At 39.3% G+C, this 21078-nt stretch overlaps 1 protein-coding gene across 1 annotated transcript; it reads right to left on the bottom strand.

The window, feature by feature from the left end:
• Positions 1-15267: 15267 nt before the first annotated feature.
• Positions 15268-20453, bottom strand: LOC131190655 (homeobox protein NANOG-like). Its single transcript, XM_058168002.1, has 4 exons — positions 20258-20453; positions 18246-18514; positions 16035-16124; positions 15268-15690 (listed from the first exon to the last, which is right to left on the bottom strand). Exons 1-4 carry the CDS (start codon positions 20451-20453, stop codon positions 15268-15270), a joined length of 978 nt encoding a protein of 325 aa, XP_058023985.1.
• Between the last annotated feature and the right edge of the window lie 625 nt (positions 20454-21078).

Here is a 21078-nt window from a genome sequence, read left to right as displayed (position 1 = left end):
TTTGTTGTTTTCAGAGGAGTGGAGAACTCTTCTTGTAAAATATTTCTGGACACGTTCAATTGTATTAATGTCAGAGATGTGGTGAGGGTTCCAAACAGGTGAGCTGTATTCTAGAATTGGTCTAGCAAATGTTTTATATCAGTGGTTCTCAACCTTTATAGTGCTGCAATCCCTTTAATACAATTCCCCACGATGTGGCGACCCCAACCATAAAAAATTTTTTGTTTTGAATTTATCACGTCTGAAGCCGTATTGGCTAGCGATCTGAACTGCTTGCGATTGCCTTGAGGATGGAGGCATTAAAGCGGAGACTCCTCCCCTATTAAGTTTATCGCACCTGAAGCCAGATTAGGCGATTAGATTAGCGATTGGGAGTGATTACAGCTGGCTTGAGAGGGAGACATCAGAGCAAAGATTTCTCTCTTTTTTAATTCATCATGCCTGAAGCTGAATTCGGCTGGCGATTTGAAGAGCCTGCAGCTGGCTTGTGGAGTCAGCCATTGGAGCACGATTCTTCGACTCGCAAGTATACTTCCCATATTTCCGATGGTCTTAGGCGACCCCTGGCAAATCTTCATTTGACCCCCAATGGGGTCGCGACCCACAGGTTGAGAACCGCTGTTTTATATGCTCTGGTTAGTAGTGTAGTGTTTTTTGGAAAAGAAGCTACGTAAGATTAGGTTAACAACTCTTAGAGCCTTTTTTGCTATGTAGTTGCAGTGGGCTTTGGCACTTAGATCATTTGACATGAAAACTCCAAGGTCTTTAATGGGATGGGGGTCATCTGTAAGGTAATGTCCATCAAGTATGTACTTAGTGTTTGGGTTCTTTTTTCCTATATGTAAGACTGAGCATTTGCTGGTTGAGATTTGGAGTTGCCAAGTTTTAGACCAAGTGGTTAGATGATCAAGGTCATCTGATGATACTCAGCTGTACTTTTCCACCCCGGGCCACCCCAACGAAGCTGTCGAAGTGCTGTCCCGGTGTTTGGAAGCCGTACGGGTCTGGATGGGGAGGAACAGGCTCAAGCTCAATCCCTCCAAGACGGAGTGGCTGTGGATGCCGGCACCCCGATACACTCAGCTGCAACCGCAGCTGACTGTTGGGGGTGAGTTATTGGCCCCAAAGGAGGGAGTGCGCAACTTGGGTGTTCTCCTGGATGCACGGCTGTCGCTTGAAGATCATGTGGCGGCCTTCTCCAGGAGAGCCTTTCACCAGGTTCGCCTGGTTCACCAGTTGCGCCCCTTCCTTGATCGGGATGCCCTATGCACAGTCACTCATACTCTTGTTACCTCCCGCCTTATTGCATTATTGCAATGCTCTCTACATGGGGCTCCCCTTGAGATGCACTCGGAGGCTTCAGTTGGTCCAGAATGCAGCTGCGCGGGTGATAGAGGGAGTCTCACGTAGCTCCCATGTGACACCTCTCCTGCGCAGACTGCACTGGCTTCCTGTTGCCTTTCGGGTGCATTTCAAGGTTTTGGTTACCACCTTTAAAGCGCTCCATGGCTTGGGACCTGGGTACTTACGGGACCGCCTGCTGTTACCTCATGCCTCCCACCGACCCGTACGCTCCCATAGAGAGGGCCTTCTCAGGGTGCCGTCCGCCAGACAATGTCGGCTGGCGGCCCCCAGGGGAAGATCCTTCTCTGTGGGGGCCCCTACTCTTTGGAACGAACTTCCCCCTGGTTTATGACAAATACCTGACCTTCGGACTTTTTGCCGCGAACTGAAAACATACTTGTTTGTTCGTGCGGGGCTTTCTTAATTGTTTAGTTTATAATTTTAAATTTTTAGTTTTAACTGGGGTTTTTAGATGTTAATTATTTTAATTTCGGCCACACTGTGTAATAAGTTTTTTAATTTATTTTTTAATTGTATATTGTCTCTTTTTATCTTGGCTGTACACCGCCCTGAGTCCTTCGGGAGAATCTAATAAAATAAATAAATAATAAATAAGGTCTTTTTGAATGATAGATGTATTGTCTGTGGTGTTAAATAGTTTGACATCGTCAGCAAAGAGAACACAATTACTTGAGATATGGTCACAAAGATCATTAATGTATAGTATGAAGAGTGTTGGTCCAAGGACACTGCCTTGAGGAATGCCACTCTTGACAGGAACAGGATTTGATAGAGCATTGCCAATTTTGACCACTTCTTGTCTGTTAGACAGAAAAGCAGATATCCATTTGTGAAGGGGTCCTGAAATGCCATAGGATTTTAGTTTTAGGAGAAGTTTATCGTGTACTACTGAGTCAAAAGCTTTGCAGAAGCCTATGTAGATTGCATCTATTGTTTTGCCTTGATCAAGATTTGTAGTCCATATGTTTTTACAGTGGAGGAGTTGTAAGTTGCATGATAATTTTTTCCTGAAACCAAATTGTTTATTGGAGAGTAGGTTGTGGTTGCTTACGGTAAAAAAAATAACTTGATGGCACATAATAAATAAATCAATTTCCAAATTTTACCTTCCAGCAGAGCTGATAGCAAGATATTAAATAGTAATAATATGAAAAACCTACAAAATCTAAGTCAGTCAAAATATAATGCTGCCTTAAAGTCAAGGATTATGCTCTTCTGTTTGTCTTATACTGAAATCCTTTGAGAACTATTATATTTTGCTTGTGTCCTATGGACATCAACCTTTCAGCTGGAAAATCCAGTTATTGTAATTTAGCTTATATTTTTTGGTTGCAGAAATAAAAATATTTGTCTATCAGAATAAGAATAATCAAGGAACCACCAAGGAGGAAACCATGCCTCTACCAAAACTGGCAGGGTAAGGTACTATACATAAACAAGCAGCAAACCCAGCATTCACTCATACTCATTATGTTATCTAGTTGGGTAATGAAATATCTGCAAGCAATCAAAACCAGATAGCACCAAGAAATCACCAAGAAGCAGTTCATAGAATCCTAGGGCTGAAAGGGACCTCCGAGGTCTTCTACTCCAACCCCCTGCCCAAGACAAGAATCCTTATATCATTTTGGACAAATTATTGTCCAATCTTTTCTTTAAAACCTCAGTGATGGAGCATCCACAATTTCTGGAGGCAAGCCTTTCCACTCATTAATTGTCCACATTGTCAGGCTGAGCTTTCATATATTCTCTTCTATTAAAATAAGATGTATCAAACTTTGATTAAAATTAGCTTTCAACATATCATTTTCCTTCCTTCTTCCCTCCCTCCCAATGTAGATAACATTAGGAACAAATTTCAGTTCTCAGAATAACTGTCTTGGAAGGCAGTTTGGGACTCTCTTTATCACAGGTAATGCTTAGGTTTAACTGAGCTCCACATGAAAGCTGTGGCAGGGTCTTGGCTTTGAAAAGTTTCAGTGCAAGTTGGCCTTCTGGAGAAGGAGAAAGCAGAATTGCTGCCAAAGTCTTCTCGTCATTCAGAGTCACCTGAGCATCAGGACTATTTGCCTCTGAACCTCAGATATTTGATTAAAGAACCTGCTTGTATGCCTCTCAGGAATCCAAGTAATAATAACCACAGAATAACAGAGTTGGAAAGGACCTTGGAGGTCTTCTTATGCAACCCTCTGGTCAAGCAGGAGATCCTATATTATTTCAGATAAATGGCTGTCCAGTCTCTTCTTAAAAGCCTCCAGGGACAAAGCATCCCCAAGTTATGAGGGCAAGACAGTCCATTGGCTAATTGTTCTGTCAGGATATGTCCCCTTAGTTCTAAGTTGCTTCTCTTCTTGATTAGTTTCCATTCATTGTTTCTTATCCTGCCACCTGTTTTGGAAAATAGGTTGATGCCCCCCCCCCCCATCTTTGTGGCAGTAAGTTTTCAAAGGCTCCAGTGAGGCTTCCCTGATCATTTTATTTCCATACCTGGATTTCATCTGATGTGCTTAATATCTGCACAACAAACTATTTTTAAAAACTCAGGAATGGAGTTAGAATAGACAAACCTTTCCCATCGTATAGGTTTATTTACTATACAGCATTAGCTGTAGAGACTTCTGTGGGGTCTGGTATGTTTCTGCTTTATTTCTTCCAATAGGTTGAATTTTATAGCATTACATAATTTCACATCTGAGAAGTTTGGACAATGGAAAAATGTTGGCATCTGGGGTTTATATATGAGCTGTTTAAGTTTTATTAAATAATTGCCTCATCCATTCTGCATATGAAAGAGATATATGCCTGTGGAACTTTTTTAGTAGAATAGCAGCCAAAATTGTGGAAACTTTGGGAAACATGTATTTTTGAGGTTTGATGGCTAATAACACCACTTTTTGGGGGGAGTTTCAAGATAATCATATTCCACTGCTGGAATGGCCTGGGAATAGCCCAGACCTTAACCCAATTGAAAAGCTATGGAGCTAACTAAAGAAACTTGTTAGTCAGAAGCGATCCAGCAATAAAACCCAGTAAATAGAAGCAATCATTCATTCAATCTTGGTTTCACATTATAACAGCTGTAGAATTAAAAGACTTGGTTCACTCCATGGGAAGATGTTATAAGGTCATGTTAAAGGTTACCCTTTTTTTTTTTTTTTTTTAAAGATTATTTTAATTTTGTATATTGATGTTTTATATGCCTGTGAACCGCCCTGAGTCCTTTGGGAGATAGGGCGGTATATAAATTTAAATAATAAAATAAATAAAATAAATAAATACCCAACTAAGTATTAACTGAAGTGATAATTTTTGAATATCTCATTTTTTCTATGGTGATAATTTTTGTAAATCTTGTTTTTTCGACGTGTTTCACTTTTCTTCTTTATACTGTAACTGCTATTCAAATCCTTCATAAAAATTATTGCAATACATTCTTGATTAAATTATCTTTCCATTGATATATAATTTTATGGTACTACTAAAAAAAGTGGTGTTATTAGCTAGTTTTAGAAAATACACTTTTCCCAAAAGGTTTCCACAATTTTGGCCACTACTGTTGGCATTTGAACACAAAAAGGATCTATTAAAACTTCAAATTAAAATGAATTGGTGCCAGAAAAAATAGACACATTTGCCCTCCAACTTCCTTATGAATTGGATTTCCTATTTCTTCCACAAGCACTGTTCAAAATCATCATATATATTAGCATTTATATGCTCTGGAATGCCATGCATGCATAATCTTGGTAATCCTTATAAAGAAGCCTGCAAGGTATTTTCCCCCTACTTGGGTGAAAATGAGACAGAACAGCAGGGCCATTATAATTGTCCCCTGAAGTGATATATCCAAGCATTAAGGCTTAAGCTTTGCAGTTTCTCATGCAAAAATTTTTCCTCTAATGCCACAGGTCAAGAAAATGTCAAAGAAATCAACCCTGGCTGCAACAAGGAAACTGACTCTTATTGAGACTGACCATTCATTCAATCAACATCCTCAGTCCCAGGTTTCCTGAAAGTGCAGACATAGCATGGGGTGCCAAAGCCTCAGGCTACTGCAAAATGAAATGCAAAATTGCCTCTCCTTCGGGCATGGACTGAGCCCCTGAAACTATTTGCAAAAGGAGATGATTTTTTCCCCCTGCCCAATCTCTTGCATATCATGGGTATTTATCTCTTTATCTCTTTATTTGGCCCACACATATTGCTTTACCAAATTTTTGCCTTCCTCCCTCCCTTCCTTTTGTATTTCTTCTCTCTCTCTCTTCCCCCCTCTACCTCTCGCTTCTGTAGAAAACTATGGTAAAATCCAGCCTCTGTGATTTGGACTTCATTGAATTTTTGTGGGGTGCAGTCTTGAGGGGATCTCAGGGTCCATAAATAGCAGGGAAGCTATGTGAAGTTTAATCAATATCCTTTGCAACAAGAGGATGAGCAAGACAAAACAATTATCTTTATCAAAAGTAGTTAAATAGAGGAAACTATACTATTATTGGAACTGCCTTTAAGTTCATTGTATGTTATATTCACACACACAAAAAAAAAACTTTCTCTGCCTTACAGGTTAATTTCTCCTAATGTTATCAACTGTTAGAGAGTTTACCTGAGACAGAGTGAGTGGCTCAAAGCCGCCACTTTACACAACCAATCACCGTAGAGATTTCATTCAGGAGCTCAATAGTGAAATACTGGATCTGCTGAGTACTAAAAATAATACAGTATCTGCTTCTCTGCAGATGAAATAGGATTTTTGGTATCGTCAGAAAATATTCTCTGTAATCTTCGACAAATGATTGCTTTTCATCTGACATATTATTCTTGAGTTAAATAATGGAAAGGAGGGAATAAAGTTTCAGTTGCAGGCAACCTTGGATTATTTTGACTAATTAAATCAATTTCAATCTGATTTCCAGTCTTAGAAATGGAAAATAGATATATCAGATATATTCCTTATATCAGGAAATAAATGGTTGGAGTGGAGAGCTATAATTTTGTATAGAAAAGTATCACCTCTTGGTAGCTTCCAGCATTATCAACCAATCTTGTTGAACAGGCTTTAAAGTGTAATGTTATTATAGCTGCAATAATTTCTGAAAGCAAAGCAAGAAAATAGCACAGTGGGTGGATTTATATTCCACTTGTAGCTTCTGAAATGTCTTGGCTTTTTATTTTACCCACTGTTTTCATTTACATAAAATTTTTTAGAAAATTTATATGGTGGTCCAACTCACTCTCAGTACTTGTTCATTTTAACCATGTAGTCATTGTAGACAAACTGAAAAAACTGCAGTCGAGTGTCTGAGGGCAGATTTGAGTAGTTGATACTCAAGAGAGTAGATACTGTATGATCAATTTTGTTATAAATTTTACAGCTCACTCCAAACTCTGGGCGTATTACAATATTCCAAGAATAAAACAATACATGAGCTCTAAACATCTCCCCTAAAACAAACACCTATGGCAGCCAATTATGGGTAAAAGTCTGGTAGAGGAAGATCATTTGATCATATGAGGGCATTTGCACTGCAAAAGTTGCAAGTATCTGGGCCACATCAGAAAAGGCCAAATTACATTGAAGTATTAAGAGCTAGATGAATGTAGTATTTAAAAGTGTGGTCTTTGGCAAGTAAAATGGACTAGATGGCCAAAGAAATTATTAATTTGGAATTCATCTCAGCACCAACTTTATTACAGAATACATCCACCCAGATGGTCGTTTGTACAGATAAATATATCAAATAAATTGGCTGTATTGCTTTGGCCCTGATTATCTGACTTTATACAATTGAACGTGTCCAGAAATATTTTACAAGAGTTATTTATTTATTTATTTATTTATTTTGTCACAACATCATACAAAAAGATTATATAGTATATACACATATAAACATATATAGGAAGAAGAAAAGAAAAACAATAGGACAGGAACGGTAGGCACGTTTGTGCGCTTATGCACGCCCCTTATGGTCCTCTTAGGAATGGGGTGAGGTCAATAGTAGAAAGTTTTTGGTTAAAGCTATTAGGATTATGGGAAGAGACCACAGAGTCAGGTAAAGTATTCCAAGCACTGATGATTCTGTTGCAGAAGTCATATTTTCTGCAATCTAGATTAAAGCGGTTTACATTAAGTTTAAATCTATTGGTTGCCCTTGTATTATTGCAATTAAAGCTGAAGTAGTCTTTGACAGGAAGGACATTACAATAGATGATTCTGTGAGTTAAACTTAGGTCTTGTCAAGGCGACGGAGTTCCAGGTTTTCTAAGCCTAGGATTTCAAGTCTGGTGGGATAAGGTATTTTGTTGTTTTCAGAGGAATGGAGAACTCTTCTTGTAAAATATTTCTGGACACGTTCAATTGTATTGATGTCAGAGATGTGGTGAGGGTTCCAAACAGGTGAGCTGTATTCTAGAATTGGTCTAGCAAATGTTTTATATGCTCTGGTTAGTAGTGTGGTGTTTTGGAAAGAAGCTACGCAAAATTAGGTTTACAACTCTTAGAGCTTTTTTGCTATGTAGTTGCAGTGGGCTTTGGCACTTAGATCATTTGACATGAAAACTCCAAGGTCTTTAACGGGATGGGGTCGTCTGTAAGGTAATGTCCATCTAGTATGTACTTAGTTTTAGAGTTCTTTTTCCTATATGTAAGACTGAGCATTTGCTGGTTGAAATTTGGAGCTGCCAATTTTAGACCAAGCGGTTAGATGGTCAAGGTCGTTTTGAATGATAGAAGTGTTGTCTGTGGTGTTAAATAGTTTGACATCGTCAGCAAAGAGAACACAATTACTTGAGATATGGTCACAAAGATCATTAATGTATAGAATAAAGAGTGTTGGTCCAAGGACGCTGCCTTGAGGAACGCCACTCTTGACAGGAACAGGATTTGATAAAGCATTGCCAATTTTGACCACTTGTTGTCTGTTAGACAGAAAAGCAGATATCCATTTGTGGAGGGGTCCTGAGATGCCATAGGATGTTAGTTTAAGGAGAAGTTTATCGTGTACTACTGAGTCAAAAGCTTTGCAGAAGTCTATGTAGATTGCATCTATTGATTTGCCTTGATCTAGATTTGAAGTCCATATGTTTTTGCAGTGGAGAAGTTGTAAGTTACATGATAACTTTTCCTGAAACCAAATTGTTTGTTGGAGAGTAGGTTGTTAGTTTCTAAGTGTGAGGTAATGGATTGATTGATGATAGATTCCATGACTTTGCAGGTGACGCAGCAAAGGGAGATCGGTCTGTAGTTTTCGACTAAGCTGGGGTCTCCTTTTTTGAAGATGGGGATGACTGTGGCTAGTGACCAAAGTTTGGGAAGAGAACTGGTAGTGAAAGCTTTATCAAAGATAATACTTAGGGGTTCAGCTATATTAATGGAAAGTTTTTTTAAGAAATATGCACATAGACCATCAGGTCCAATAGAAAGCGATGGTTTTAAGTTGTGAAGAGCTTTACCAACGTTGTCTTCTGTGAAATCTATATGAGTTAAATCATCATAGTCATTGCTGGTTCGTTTGTGGAATGTTGGATATGTGTTATCGGAGTTAACAAAAACTGAGCCAAAGAAAATGTTGAAGAGGTTTGCTTTGACTGTGTCATTGCATTCTTTGTTGTTAGAATCTTTTAGTGGTGGGATGGATCTTGAATCTTTAAGTTTACTGTTGACAAAATTATAAAAGGCACGATTGGAATTTGTGCGTAGAAGGTTTTCTTCTTGCTTGGTGTGGTAATTTGTGCATTCAGTTTTTATTTGGTTGCATATGTTTCTGTAACGGTTTCTGAAGTTTGTAACATAGCCTTTTTTGTTTCTTTTCAGAGGATTTTTTTGATTGAAGCTTTTTATTGATATGGGTAGTTTGTTTTTCTTGGACATGGTAGTCATTCGTGGTACATATAATTTAATGACTCTATTGATTTCAAGTAGGAAGATTCTATAGAGGTCATCAGCGGTTATGCAGGTTGCAAACAGATTTTGCCAGTTCAGAAGTGAAAGATCGTTGTTTATAAGGTCGTAATTGGCTTTCTTGAAGTTGTAGTTGGGAGTTCTGGTGTTATGGCGATTTAAGTATGGACGATATTGAGACGAAATCCAATCATGCAGTGGTCACTGTTTGAAAAAGGTTCTTTAATTTGTAGTCCGTAAATTGAGTTTGGATTGTTGCAGAAGATGAGGTCAAGGCAGTTGTTGAGTCTTGTATTGTTAGTTACAAGTTGTTCAAGACCTAGGTTTGTAACAGCGTTGTATAGTGTAGTATGGATTGGGTCAGTTGAACATTCATTGGTTGTCCAGTTAATGAGAGGTAGATTTAAGTCACCAAGGAAGATAAGAGGGTATGGGCAAGAGGTAGTCCATGTTAGCATTGAGGTTAGCATATTTGCGTGGGTAATGTCATAGTCGGGGGCTCTGTAGCATAGTAAGAATCGAAGAGTAGTGTCAAGGGATAGGTCGCATACTATAGTTTCAGGAAGAGAGAGTTTATGTGCTACTTGGATATTTTTTAGATTCAGTGTCTTTTTGTAAAAGATAAAAAAAGTTCTCTACCTTATGCCATCAGACTTGAAATCCTGGGTTTAGAAAACTTAGAACTCCGCCACCTTTGACATGACCTGATTTTAACTCATAGAATCATCTATTACAATGTCCTTCCTGTTGAAGACTATTTCAGCTTCAGTCACAACAATACACAAGCAGACAATAGATTTAAACTTAATGTTAACTGCTCCAATCTTGATTGCAGAAAATATGACTTCAGTAACAGAGTTGTTAATGCCTGGAATGCACCACCTGATTCTGTGGTCTCTTCCCAAAATCCCCAAAGCTTTAACCAAAAACTGTCTACTATTGACCTCACCTCATTCCTAAGAGGTCTGTAAGGGGCGTGCATAAGAGCACCAGCGTGCCTACTGTTCCTGTCCTATTGTCTCCTTTCATTATATCCAATTAATATAGTCATTACATACTGATGCTTATATATATGCTTATGCTTATGCTTATATATACTGTTATGACTAAATAAATAAATAAATAAAAAATAAATTTAGGCAAACTTTTTAAAGTACACTGGTACCACATCGTTGCAATCAAAACTTTTTGTGCTTTCCATGCTTTCTGTATCCTGAACAGCCTAATGTATGGGAAATAAACTTAGCAGGTAAAAACTTGGTGATAATTGATGGGTAAAGGATGAACAAAATTATTTTTATGTCAAGTAACTATTGAAAACATAAATGCTGGAGCAAAACAAAAGTGGGCAATCTGTTACCACAAGCAGAAAGATAATAAACTGCTAGAGAAGAAAGTTATTAGAACAGCATATTTGTCATGCAGGCAGTGAATGTTTCTATCTTTGAAATTCCTCCTTCCCTATAGTGGAAACAGTGTGCAGTTCAAATAATTACTGTGCACTCTTATTTCTCCCATTGCCATGGATAATCCCTAGACAAAGGCATGTTTTGGGCTAAAGAACTATTGTTACTTCCAGCAAGAAGATAGATTGGACTGGACTGTGAAATGTGCTGGTAGGAATAAGAAATGGATAAGTTTATTCCATCTTTATCAGTAAGATTCCCCTTTTGCAACTTGTGATTAGAAAATAATTCAAAACTTTCTTCTGATTGTTTTCCAGCTTGTTTTCCTGGAGTAATGAAGGGGTGGGGGAGAAACTCCACTCAATCTGTTTTAATACTTTTAAGATGGTGATCTCAATATTGTCTTGCTTCTGAATAGGCTTTTATAAGATTCCACTGGGACAATGAAGGTTTGTTGGTTTTGGCTTGTATACTGCTCATATATTGACTAACATTCATAAAGACTTGGAGAGAGTAGTATCACTTTGCTTAAAATTTGCTTTTGTTATGTTGTCACTTCCCAACCATCATCCCTATGGTTTTTTTACCATTTTTATTCAAATACTTCCAAGTTTCAAAAATGACCAGTCTATAATTTAGTCCCCAGTTCAAAATGTTGATATGACATGTAATAGAAATCATTAAATACAATTATTCTTCAATCCAGTACAAAAGCAAAATAGAATGGAATTGGAGTTGTGGTTGCTGCAATTACACAATTTAAATTCTAGCAGACAAAAGTCCTTCAAGCTGAGGAATATGCTAAATTTCTGCATATTGCTTAACTTTAAAATGAAGATTAATCATGTTTTACTGGATTAGAGACTAAAGGAAAGCAATGCTTCAAATATATGCACAGACTTTCAAAAAGCATAGCTATTGAAAAAAATCTGGCCATTATTTCATCAAAATGAAGAGGAAATTTCACTAGTGTAATTACCGGTTGACCTGTGTCAGAGTCCAGGCTCTAGAGCTTGTGTTGAGAAAATCATTTAGAGTAGAATAGAATTCTTTATTGGTCAAGTGTGATTGGACACACAAAGAATTTAGAAATTGAGGGCAGGTAGCACACCAGCTGTTGCCACTGGCCTGCATTATTTTCTTTTAAAAAAGCATTTGATCAATTCAAATCTTTATTGTCAGTGCACAACATACCTACAATGAGATTGTTTGAGCTCCCTCAGTGCACCCCACTCAACACAATACAACTCACAGTGAAGACAAAAAATCCCTAACCCAAGAAATCATATTAACAAAACACCCAGTCCTATTGCACCGATGTGAACATGTTACACATTGAGCCGGCCCTGCAATCCATCTTACTACATAGTTAGTAAGGAGTTAGACTCCTATTATTCAGGAGTCTGACAGCCCACAGATAAAAACTGTTCTTCAGCCTGTTTGTGCAACTCACTATACTTCTATATCTAGGTAGGAAGGAAGATAAAGTAGTGCTTTATGCTTTACAATGTGCTTTACAATTTATGTAAATTTATATAAAATTATAAATTTTATGTAATTTATGCTTTGCAATGTGCTGTGCTCATCACCCTCTGTAATATTTTTCTATCCATGTCTGTCAGACAAGCATGCCATACCATGATGCAATATGTGAGGATGCTTTCTATTGTGGACTGGTAAAAGGAGGTCATCAGTTGTTGTTCCACCATTTTTATGCAAGACCCTAAGGAAATGGAGTTTGTGTTGGGCCAAGTGTTGTTTTTCCAGGTGAGGTCTTTGCTGAGATGGATTCCCAGGAATTTAAAGGAGGAAACTTTCTCTACAGCTCCCCTCGATGTGAAGTGGGGCAAGTTCCTCTCTCTTCCTCTCAAAGTCCAACACCATCTCCTTGGTCTTGCTGATGTTCAGATACAGGTTGTTTTTTAAGCACCATGTGGATAGTTTTTGAACGTCCTCCCTGTACGCTGTTTCGTCTCCACCTATAATAAGACCCAGTATAGTGGTGTCATCTGCGAACTTAATGATCACAGTAGATGGGTCTGACAGTACACAATCATGTGTGTACAGTGAATACAGGTAGGGACCGAGCACACAGCCCTGTGGGGAGCCAGTGCTAAGCTTCAGGGGCGTGAATATGACAGACCCAACCCTCAGTTTGTGGCCGGTCCCTCAGAAAGTCTTTGACCCAGTCACAGATGGAAGAGGCAAAATCCAAGTCAGTCAGCTTTTCAATGATGCTCAGCAGAATGGTGTTAAAGGCTGAGCTGAAAAGTATCCTGACATAGTTCCTGGGTTTCTCCAGATGGCTCACTACAGAATGTAAAGCAGTAGCTATGGCATTGTCTGTCAACCTATTCCCCCTGTAGGTAAACTGATATTTGTCAAAGTCAGGTGGGAGGCATGTCCTAAGCTGTTGGAGAACCAATCTCTCAATTGGCAAGTTATGGCTCCCAGAGCTTTAATATGGCTACAGATTTTTGAAAATTGTCCTTATGTAGATTTATTCCCCTCCTCTCAATTGCTTTTGGAATGTTAGTCAAATGGTATAAGCTTCCAAGTTTGAACAGTGTTGGTCTCTGAGCTTCAGTAACCATGGTCTAACCAACAGATTTATTGAGATTCTATGCCCAGTCCACCAAGATTACTACGGGACTCTAGTATTGGCACTGGTGGAAAGTGATTTGACATTGAAGCATTGATAGACCTTCTCTAGCACAGCAATTCTACTCTATATATCAGAGATGCTGTGGAATTTATTTTTTAAAAAATCTACCCTCCCTGATAATGAAATGTCCAGGAAGATTCTTGTTTGAAACTGAAAACAAATTCAGAACCAAAAATAAAATCACTTTCTCCATTTTCACATGCATGATCCTGATTTTGGCAAGTCATCTTGATGCTTGGAGGATCAGCTCAAAGAACAGAAAAGTAAATAATTGAAATCAAATTTCAGCTGAATATTAGGTTGCCTCCTGTAGTGGCACCTTTCCCTTCACTGGCAATCTTCATAGAGAGGTTGGAAGGTGTCAGCCTTCAGTCATACTTTAGAGCTCACACTGAGCAAAGGATTGATAATCTGTGCTGCTAGTGCCAATAAAAACAATAGTTTGACAGTAGAAATGGAAAATGGTGGGACTTCCTTCCCTGCATATGTGATGAACATCATGTATTAGGGGTGCTTTAACTTAGACTCCAGAACTGAATAGTGTGTCAGATTCAGCAGCTCCTTCCAACCCTAAATCAGTAAAATATGTACAATAAATCAAACTCAAGAACAGAACCCATTAGTCAGGTTTCATGCTTTTTACTATAACACTGTAGCATAAATCCCTTACAGTACGTAAGTTGAAAAACTAGTGATAATAGAGCAAAATGCTGCAGATTAACAAAACATTTTGTGAGGTCTTCCTGTAACAAACTTCCAATAATTAAAAGCAACACTTAAGAATTCAAAAACTGTACTTCCACCAGTTTCTTCCCCCTATTTGGAAAGCGACTATATTACAACTTTTTATTCTGAAAAGCTGCCAGCAATAGATTTTTCTTCTAACTTCCAGGCTTTTTGGTTGTTGATAACTTATGGAACTGAAAAATTGTTAAGTAGAACTAATCAGAAATAAACCTAGAGCACCAAAGTTTCATAGGAAAGAAATACACTTCTGCCAACTACAACAAAAGCTCTTTCCACGTAAATCACTCATACAAATATATTTTTGCACAGCAAAAAGAACTGGAATATAGAAACGTCTCTCAATTGGCTAGTAATATCTATTGCATTCTAACGACAATGATGCTGGATTCTTGATAATTCTCTAAGCAACTAATACTTATTTAAAGGAGAAACAAACAAAAACCTGTCCTCTTGATCTGATGAAGTACAAAGAGGAATGCACAGGTTATTAACAGGTAAATGGGAAATGCTCACGGTTCAGGTTCAGTCAGAATGACTCTTGTCTTTCAGGTGAGTGGCTATCTAGACAAGGTAGCAAGTGGAATGGAAAGCCTACTGAAAGGCATTTTTCTCACTTTCTTAGAATTGCTACACTGACTATTCTGACAATAAACAGTAAATCATAGTTATCTCTTCATTCTGTGAATCTTGCACATAAACAAAAATTCACTATCATATTGATTCCTGGATTTTAATGCCATTAAAAATCTCAAATTGGCCACATGCAAAATGATCTGTTTGTTGAAAAATTCAACCAATCTGCCTAAGGACATCAGACAAAGGAACTGGTTCACAAATCAGAGCCTCTTCCCAACTGTACTGAACTCCAGCTAAATTATTTATAAAGTGGCATTAAGGGAATGGGGGGGGGGAACTAAAGGCAAGTCATGCACAGAGCTAATAATTCTGATGTTCCCTGAATTCTCATTTCCTAAATGAGAACTGCCTTCCATATTCAATCTCTTCCTAGAGGCCAGCCAGGAGAGACAAAATGAAAGTCAAGTTCAGAATCACTCACACACATACACACAAACACACTGTTATCTATGCAAAAGCCTAGCTTTTGAAAAGTGCCACGGTCCCTTTGCTGGAGGGAGTGGGAAGAGGTAGGAGACTTTGGTAAAATAAAGAACACTACAAAAGCAAGCAGCTTAGGAGTTACAGTTGCTCCGTGGTCCTTGAGTTTGTAGAGGACTTTGATAGTGCTGGAGGACAGGGGCTCCTGGTAATGCAGCAGATGTATTTTGGAAGGTATACCCATCTTCCATCTTCATGGTGGCATACTCCATGCTTGCAGAGAAGCCAGGATAAAAATTCATCTTTTGGTGGTTGATATAGTTGATGGTTTGTGGACTATAACAGGCCCCACCAGCTTTTCCAAAGAAGCTCCCATCCTCACCAACTGGATAAAAATTCTGAGGACTAGAGTAGGCCTGGTGGTGGTCACTATTATAACTGCTATAGTTTTGATTGCTGGTGTAGTTCTCATGCACAGCAGCCAGTGAATGGATGTTCCTGGCCTCACCAATACTGTAACCTTCATGATAGCTTGGGTTTATGTCCAAATAACTATTCTGTGAGAAACAAGCAAAACAAGAGTTGTATTGGTGCATTTTTGTTCAAAAAGCCCCATATGCATTAGCCCCCAGTTCTTAAACAATAGGGATTGAAAATAGAAGAAGGTGCTTTATAATCAATATTCCCTCTAGGTCAAAAACATTCCCTCTATCTAGTCATATTCTAAGTTTTATGGCAGAAGCATTTTTGCAGTTCCAGTTGAAAATGCAAGGCTTTGAGCACGGGAAAACATGCAAAACATGTGCTTCACCTGTCAGCTATGATTCCATGTACCATCAGGCTACTTTAATAAAGAATGAGCATCTTTTTAATAGGTGTTAAGAGTGGGTTACCAGATTACCTGAGTTTGACACATTCCTTTTCTCATCCACAGAGTTTCTTTCTGAGTTCGCTTAAACTTCATCCGTTGATTCTGAAACCATGTTTTTACCTGGAATGTGATGAAAAAATAGGATACCATTTGCCATTGTCCTTTTCTGGACACAAAGGCTCCAGCAGACTTGGCTCTTGGAATACAGTGTACATTTTTGGTTACTACAGAAGTATTTAAAATATGCAATGTAGAGAAGGCATAAGTCAAGAATTTGCCTCCACTTCTTATAACGTTAGCACTTACTGAGGATAGTAAAGAAAAATGTTTCTTTTTACAAGACAAAATTAAAGTATAGAATTTACCACAATTTAATGTAGTAATAGGTCTCTGGTTTAGGTGTTTTCAAAGGAGACTGGATAAAATTCACAGCTAGAGTCTTGATGGCTCTTAATTATCTTAGGAACCCTTATCCTTAAGAATTGCAGGCAGTCTTAAACACCAGATTCTAAGGAACAACATGAAAAAGAATTACTACTCTCTTGTCAGAATATGTGATCTTCCCTAAGGCAGTGGCCTCCAACCTTTTGGGCACCAGGGACCAGTTCCATGGAGAGAGGTTTTTCCATGGACTGGAGGAGGCGTGGTTTCACGTGCTTCCTGCATCCCGCGGATGGGGCTTTGTTTGGTTGTGCAGCCCAGTTTCTAGCATGTCGCAGACTGGTGCTGGTCCATGGACCGGGGGTTGGGGATCCCTGTCCTAAGGCACCTGGCTGTCCAACAATGAGACCAGCAGAGCTAGACAATTCAGATATCCTTATGCTTCCAATTCTTGGCAGCATGCAGTAAGAGGAAAAAAGATGCTGGACAGGCTTATACAATGCACTTGGATGATTTTGTTATTTGCTGCTCAGAAAACCAATAGTCATTACCTACAACTAGATAGGGCCCAGTAGGTGGCAGCAGGCTTGAAGGAACCCCAAGCTTTGCAGAAATAAAAAAAATTAGGAAAAATTGTTCAGAGGACTTAAAAACTATTTGGGAATCTATCAATCTCACTTTAAACATTCACATGATTGAGAAATGCAGTTTAGATATAGCTAGAGAAAGAATAAGAAAGAACTTATGCTCAAAGATTATGAGACACCAAGACAACCTTAAAGACTGATCCTAAGAGCCTCTAGTCAAAATAACTCAAAATCTAATTCTGGAGGTTTAGGTTTAGGATTCAGACTTGTCTAAATTAGATATCCTCCAGACCAGTTAAAACTCTCCCACATCAACCTTGTTATTATATCAGGGATCCCCAACCTTTCAGACCTCAGGAACCACTAAATTCATAATTTTAAATCCCATGGACCATTAATGACTGGCTGGGTGGGTGTGGCTAGGTAGTCATGTGACTGGGTGGGCATGACCAACTTGATGTCACTCACCGAAGGGCCGCTTCACTGGCCTCTACTCCCCCCTCTCCCCTCCTCCCCTGCCTGCCTGGGCTCCTTAGGGCCCCAACAGGAAGCACTTGTTGGAGCTAAGCAGCCACTATGAGAAAGAGTTGGCAAGACAGCTGACTCAGTTCAAATTGGATCTGACTGAGAAGGAGGCTCAGCAGAAGCACCTCACTGAGGATTAGGAGCATAGGCTTTTCAAGCAGAGGGAAGACCTGCAGGAATGTAAGACCAGATACAGGCACCTGGAGGCTCAGTGGGCTGAGATGGTCAGCCAGTTCCAGGCCATGATGCAGTCCCACTGGAATATAAGGTCCTCCGGCTCTTTGCCACCAGTAGCACTTCCCTCCAGCCTTCGCCCAAAGCCTCACACCAGGAGGCTGAAGCAGACTCTAACCCATACAAAAAGACCCTGAAGGGGGATACTCTGCAGCAACACAAGCGTTCATTGCATGTATCCAGTCCAGGGGCCATAGTTTGAGGACCCCTGATTTAATGCAATATAAAAAATGCAAATAAAATAAAAAACCAAAATTTCTCGCGGACCACCAGTGGTCCACGGACCCACCAGTTGGTGATCGCTGTATTATATACACATATAGTTTGCCATTGCCTCTTTTCTAGGTCAAAAAGAGTGCCTGAGCTAGGTCATCTAGTTGGCTTTTTGCCTAAGGCAAGACTAATTCATGTTCTCTTGGTATCTAGCCTTGTGTCTTAACCACTACACCAAACTAACTCTCTATAATTATGGAAATGTCTTGGGCTGAATTCAGGCTGTGCCAGATGTCCTTACCTGTTTGTAAGTGAGTTTCAAGGCTGCAGCCAATTCTTGAATCTGTTGTGGACTGAGATACTTTTGGCTCTGAAATCTGCGGTGCAGTATCTCCAATTGCTCTTGAGAGAAAGCTGTGCGTGTTTTTGTTTTGACTTTCCTGCTTCCCGGATTTTCCTCTTTGCATTTCTGGGGTGTAGAAGTCAGCTGTGGAGAAGAGGACTGTCTGTTGGGACTGGTGGCAGAGTCGGGGGTGTAAAGAATTAATATTCCAGAACTTGAAGAAAGATCTAGAAATCAAGTATAAAACAGCATTTAAGGGCAAAAGATGATGACTTTTAAATAAATTAGATCAATAGAATATTTTATAGCTCAGGGTTGAAACTGTCGGGTCCTTGATGCTCTCTGAGAGTGATGGTTTTCTTGCAGAGGTCTCATTACTAAACTACTAAACATTGGCAGGGTAAGCCACTAGTGTATATGAATAAAACAAACCCCACTGCCTTCTAATACTGATGAAGTTACCTAGTTTGGCAATGAAACCTCTGCAAGAAAACCACTAAGCTCAGAGAACACCAAGGTCCTCAAATAATGTTAGATTATATATATAAAGTAAATAAAGAGCTATTTTCTCACTGTGCATAAGGGATGAAATGATGTACAGACTTTCAAACTAAATCTAAATTCTTAGATTTTTGAGATTTGAAAAAATGTGCATGCAGAATGAAAGGTATTAATTCAGTATGATACATTTTAATAGATTTTTAGAGTCATCAATTAATAAAAGTGTCAAACTCTAATTGGCCATGTTTAATATCAAATTGTTTCACAAAAAATTCCTAAATTTTAATTTATTTTTGCCTAGTGAAATAAAAAAAAATATTTTCATTTATTTTGCAGGAAAAATGCTCAAACTATTTCTGAGTGGACAGCAAACACTGCATTCAATTAAAGAAACTAAATTCTGGCTGGTGTCTTTATGTTTTTATATTGTTAACACTGTATTTCATAATATTTCATAACAGCAACATCCATTGTTTTAAAATACAAACAGTGCACTTTTAAGCATCCAAATGCCTAGTTTTTAAACATATAACTGGTTTTGCAACGCACATGACTAAACATTAATAATTGCAGTTTACAAAACTAGCAAACAGCCAGAATACTCTCTCAAATTTGGAAAAGAAATTTGTGGGCCAAACTTAAGAAGGTACTAAACACCCAAGCCATGACAGGCCCGCTTCCCAGCACCAGCTTCCTTTTCTTTGGATCTATCTCGCTCGTGGGAAACCTTCCAATCTCGAACAATCGCCTTACTTGAAAGGCGGCTTTTTTCCTCTCGCGCGCCGATTAAGCAAGGTAAGGTGGAAATCAGGGGCGACTCTTCCTGATTGCCATCCTATTAAGAACTCTTAGCCGCGAAGGACCCGCTTCAGTCCCATCCCCTTCATTCCCCATCTCCGAACTACTTCGGAGTAAATATGGAGACGCTGGGGGATTTTACTTTCAAGGTGCAACTCCAAAGGGGATTTTAGTTGCTTAAGATGCTCCTTAAAAGCTCCACACATGTTCATTCAAAGTTCTAGTAAAGAGTTCACTAAAAGTTAGGCTCACACATAATTTTGCTCGCTTCTAGTCTTCTATGAATCAGCCATAGTAGTTTGTCACTACTATGTCGGGTTATATGGAATTAGCATGATGAAAATTCACTCTTATCGACTTAAAACGTGGGTTACGTGAAACACTGCAGCAGATGCGTTTTACTCGGCTGCAATCCCACGTGGCTGAACCGTCCGAAGACTTTCCCAAATCAATTGTAGAGGCTCTGACCCTTCGAGAAACGAACAGCTCCGTCTAGGACTAAGATTACACATCGAGTCAGGTAAAACAGTGAAGTACACAAACCAGAACAGTTAGATTTACACACGTGTACTGAGAGAAGACTCGCACCGATGCGCGAACACTCGCTCCCGTTCCCAGGCAAGGGAACCACCAAAATATTAGAAGTGGAGCCCTTACCCTTGGAAACTTACTTGGGTTTTTGTGGGGCGCCTTTTCCTCCACGTCACTTAAAGCTTCTGGGGGAGGGCCCCCCTTCGAACTGTCCACTGGCTCCTGCGCTTTCTCCTCTGGGGAAGGCCAGTAATACTGCTCATAACCCATTACGGGGACCGTTGCTCCGGAGGTGTAGGCTCGATAAGCAGTATTTATGGCCAGCTGGGCGTTCATGGGTGGAACGCGGAAGCCTACGGGAAGAGCTATAGAAGCCCCACAGCCTCCTTGGGGTACCTTTTATGGCCCGCCTTGCGGCAGACAGACCTTCACGAATCATTGTCATGTTAAAGGTGGCCTAATTGAATGGGAGTGGCCTGGGTAGGACCTGAGTGATGGGGAGGGAAGAGAGGATGGAGAGAGGGAGAATCGCGGCCTACCATTCAAGGTAGGTTGGCTGTTAAACTTCAAACAAGCCACTTTATCAACCTGTGAATCTGGCCAGAATGGAATTAGGGATCAGGTAATGTTGTTTTTGCTTCTTGGAGAGAGAAAAAACTGAGTGAAAATATTTCTGCACGATTTAAAGAGAAATGCTCCTTTAAATTCACTGGAAATGCTGCTAACTTAATGGACAAGTCTAGGTGATTTTATTGGTAAGAGAATGAAAGGAGTTCGCTTTCTTCTGTAATGCTTCCAAACTCCCCAGTCTTAGCCTGCAGACCCCAAAGCAGCCAATAGCTGTCACCTTCTGACGTTCAGATATGCTATGATTGCTTGAATTACAGTGACTATTTGTGCAACATGTGAAGCAAAAAGGAACAAACTATATGCATTTATTGGCTTAATGTGATTGGCCTTA

The sequence above is a fragment of the Ahaetulla prasina genome, chromosome 2 (assembly GCF_028640845.1).
Source record: "Ahaetulla prasina isolate Xishuangbanna chromosome 2, ASM2864084v1, whole genome shotgun sequence".
Classification (NCBI taxonomy): domain Eukaryota; kingdom Metazoa; phylum Chordata; class Lepidosauria; order Squamata; family Colubridae; genus Ahaetulla; species Ahaetulla prasina.
The sequence above is the reverse complement of the archived record's forward strand: the minus strand, read 5'-3'. Positions and strand labels throughout refer to the sequence as shown.

What these genes read in the sequence shown, in the direction of transcription:
- LOC131190655 (XM_058168002.1), bottom strand. Translation starts at nt 20,453, where the DNA reads ATGAACGCCCAGCTGGCCATAAATACTGCTTATCGAGCCTACACCTCC. An exon ending in GGCGCCCCACAAAAACCCAA is followed by an intron (nt 18,515 to 20,257) that starts GTAAGTTTCCAA and finishes CTTGATTTCTAG; the next exon opens with ATCTTTCTTCAAGTTCTGGA. An exon ending in TGAAACTCACTTACAAACAG is followed by an intron (nt 16,125 to 18,245) that starts GTAAGGACATCT and finishes ATCACATTCCAG; the next exon opens with GTAAAAACATGGTTTCAGAA.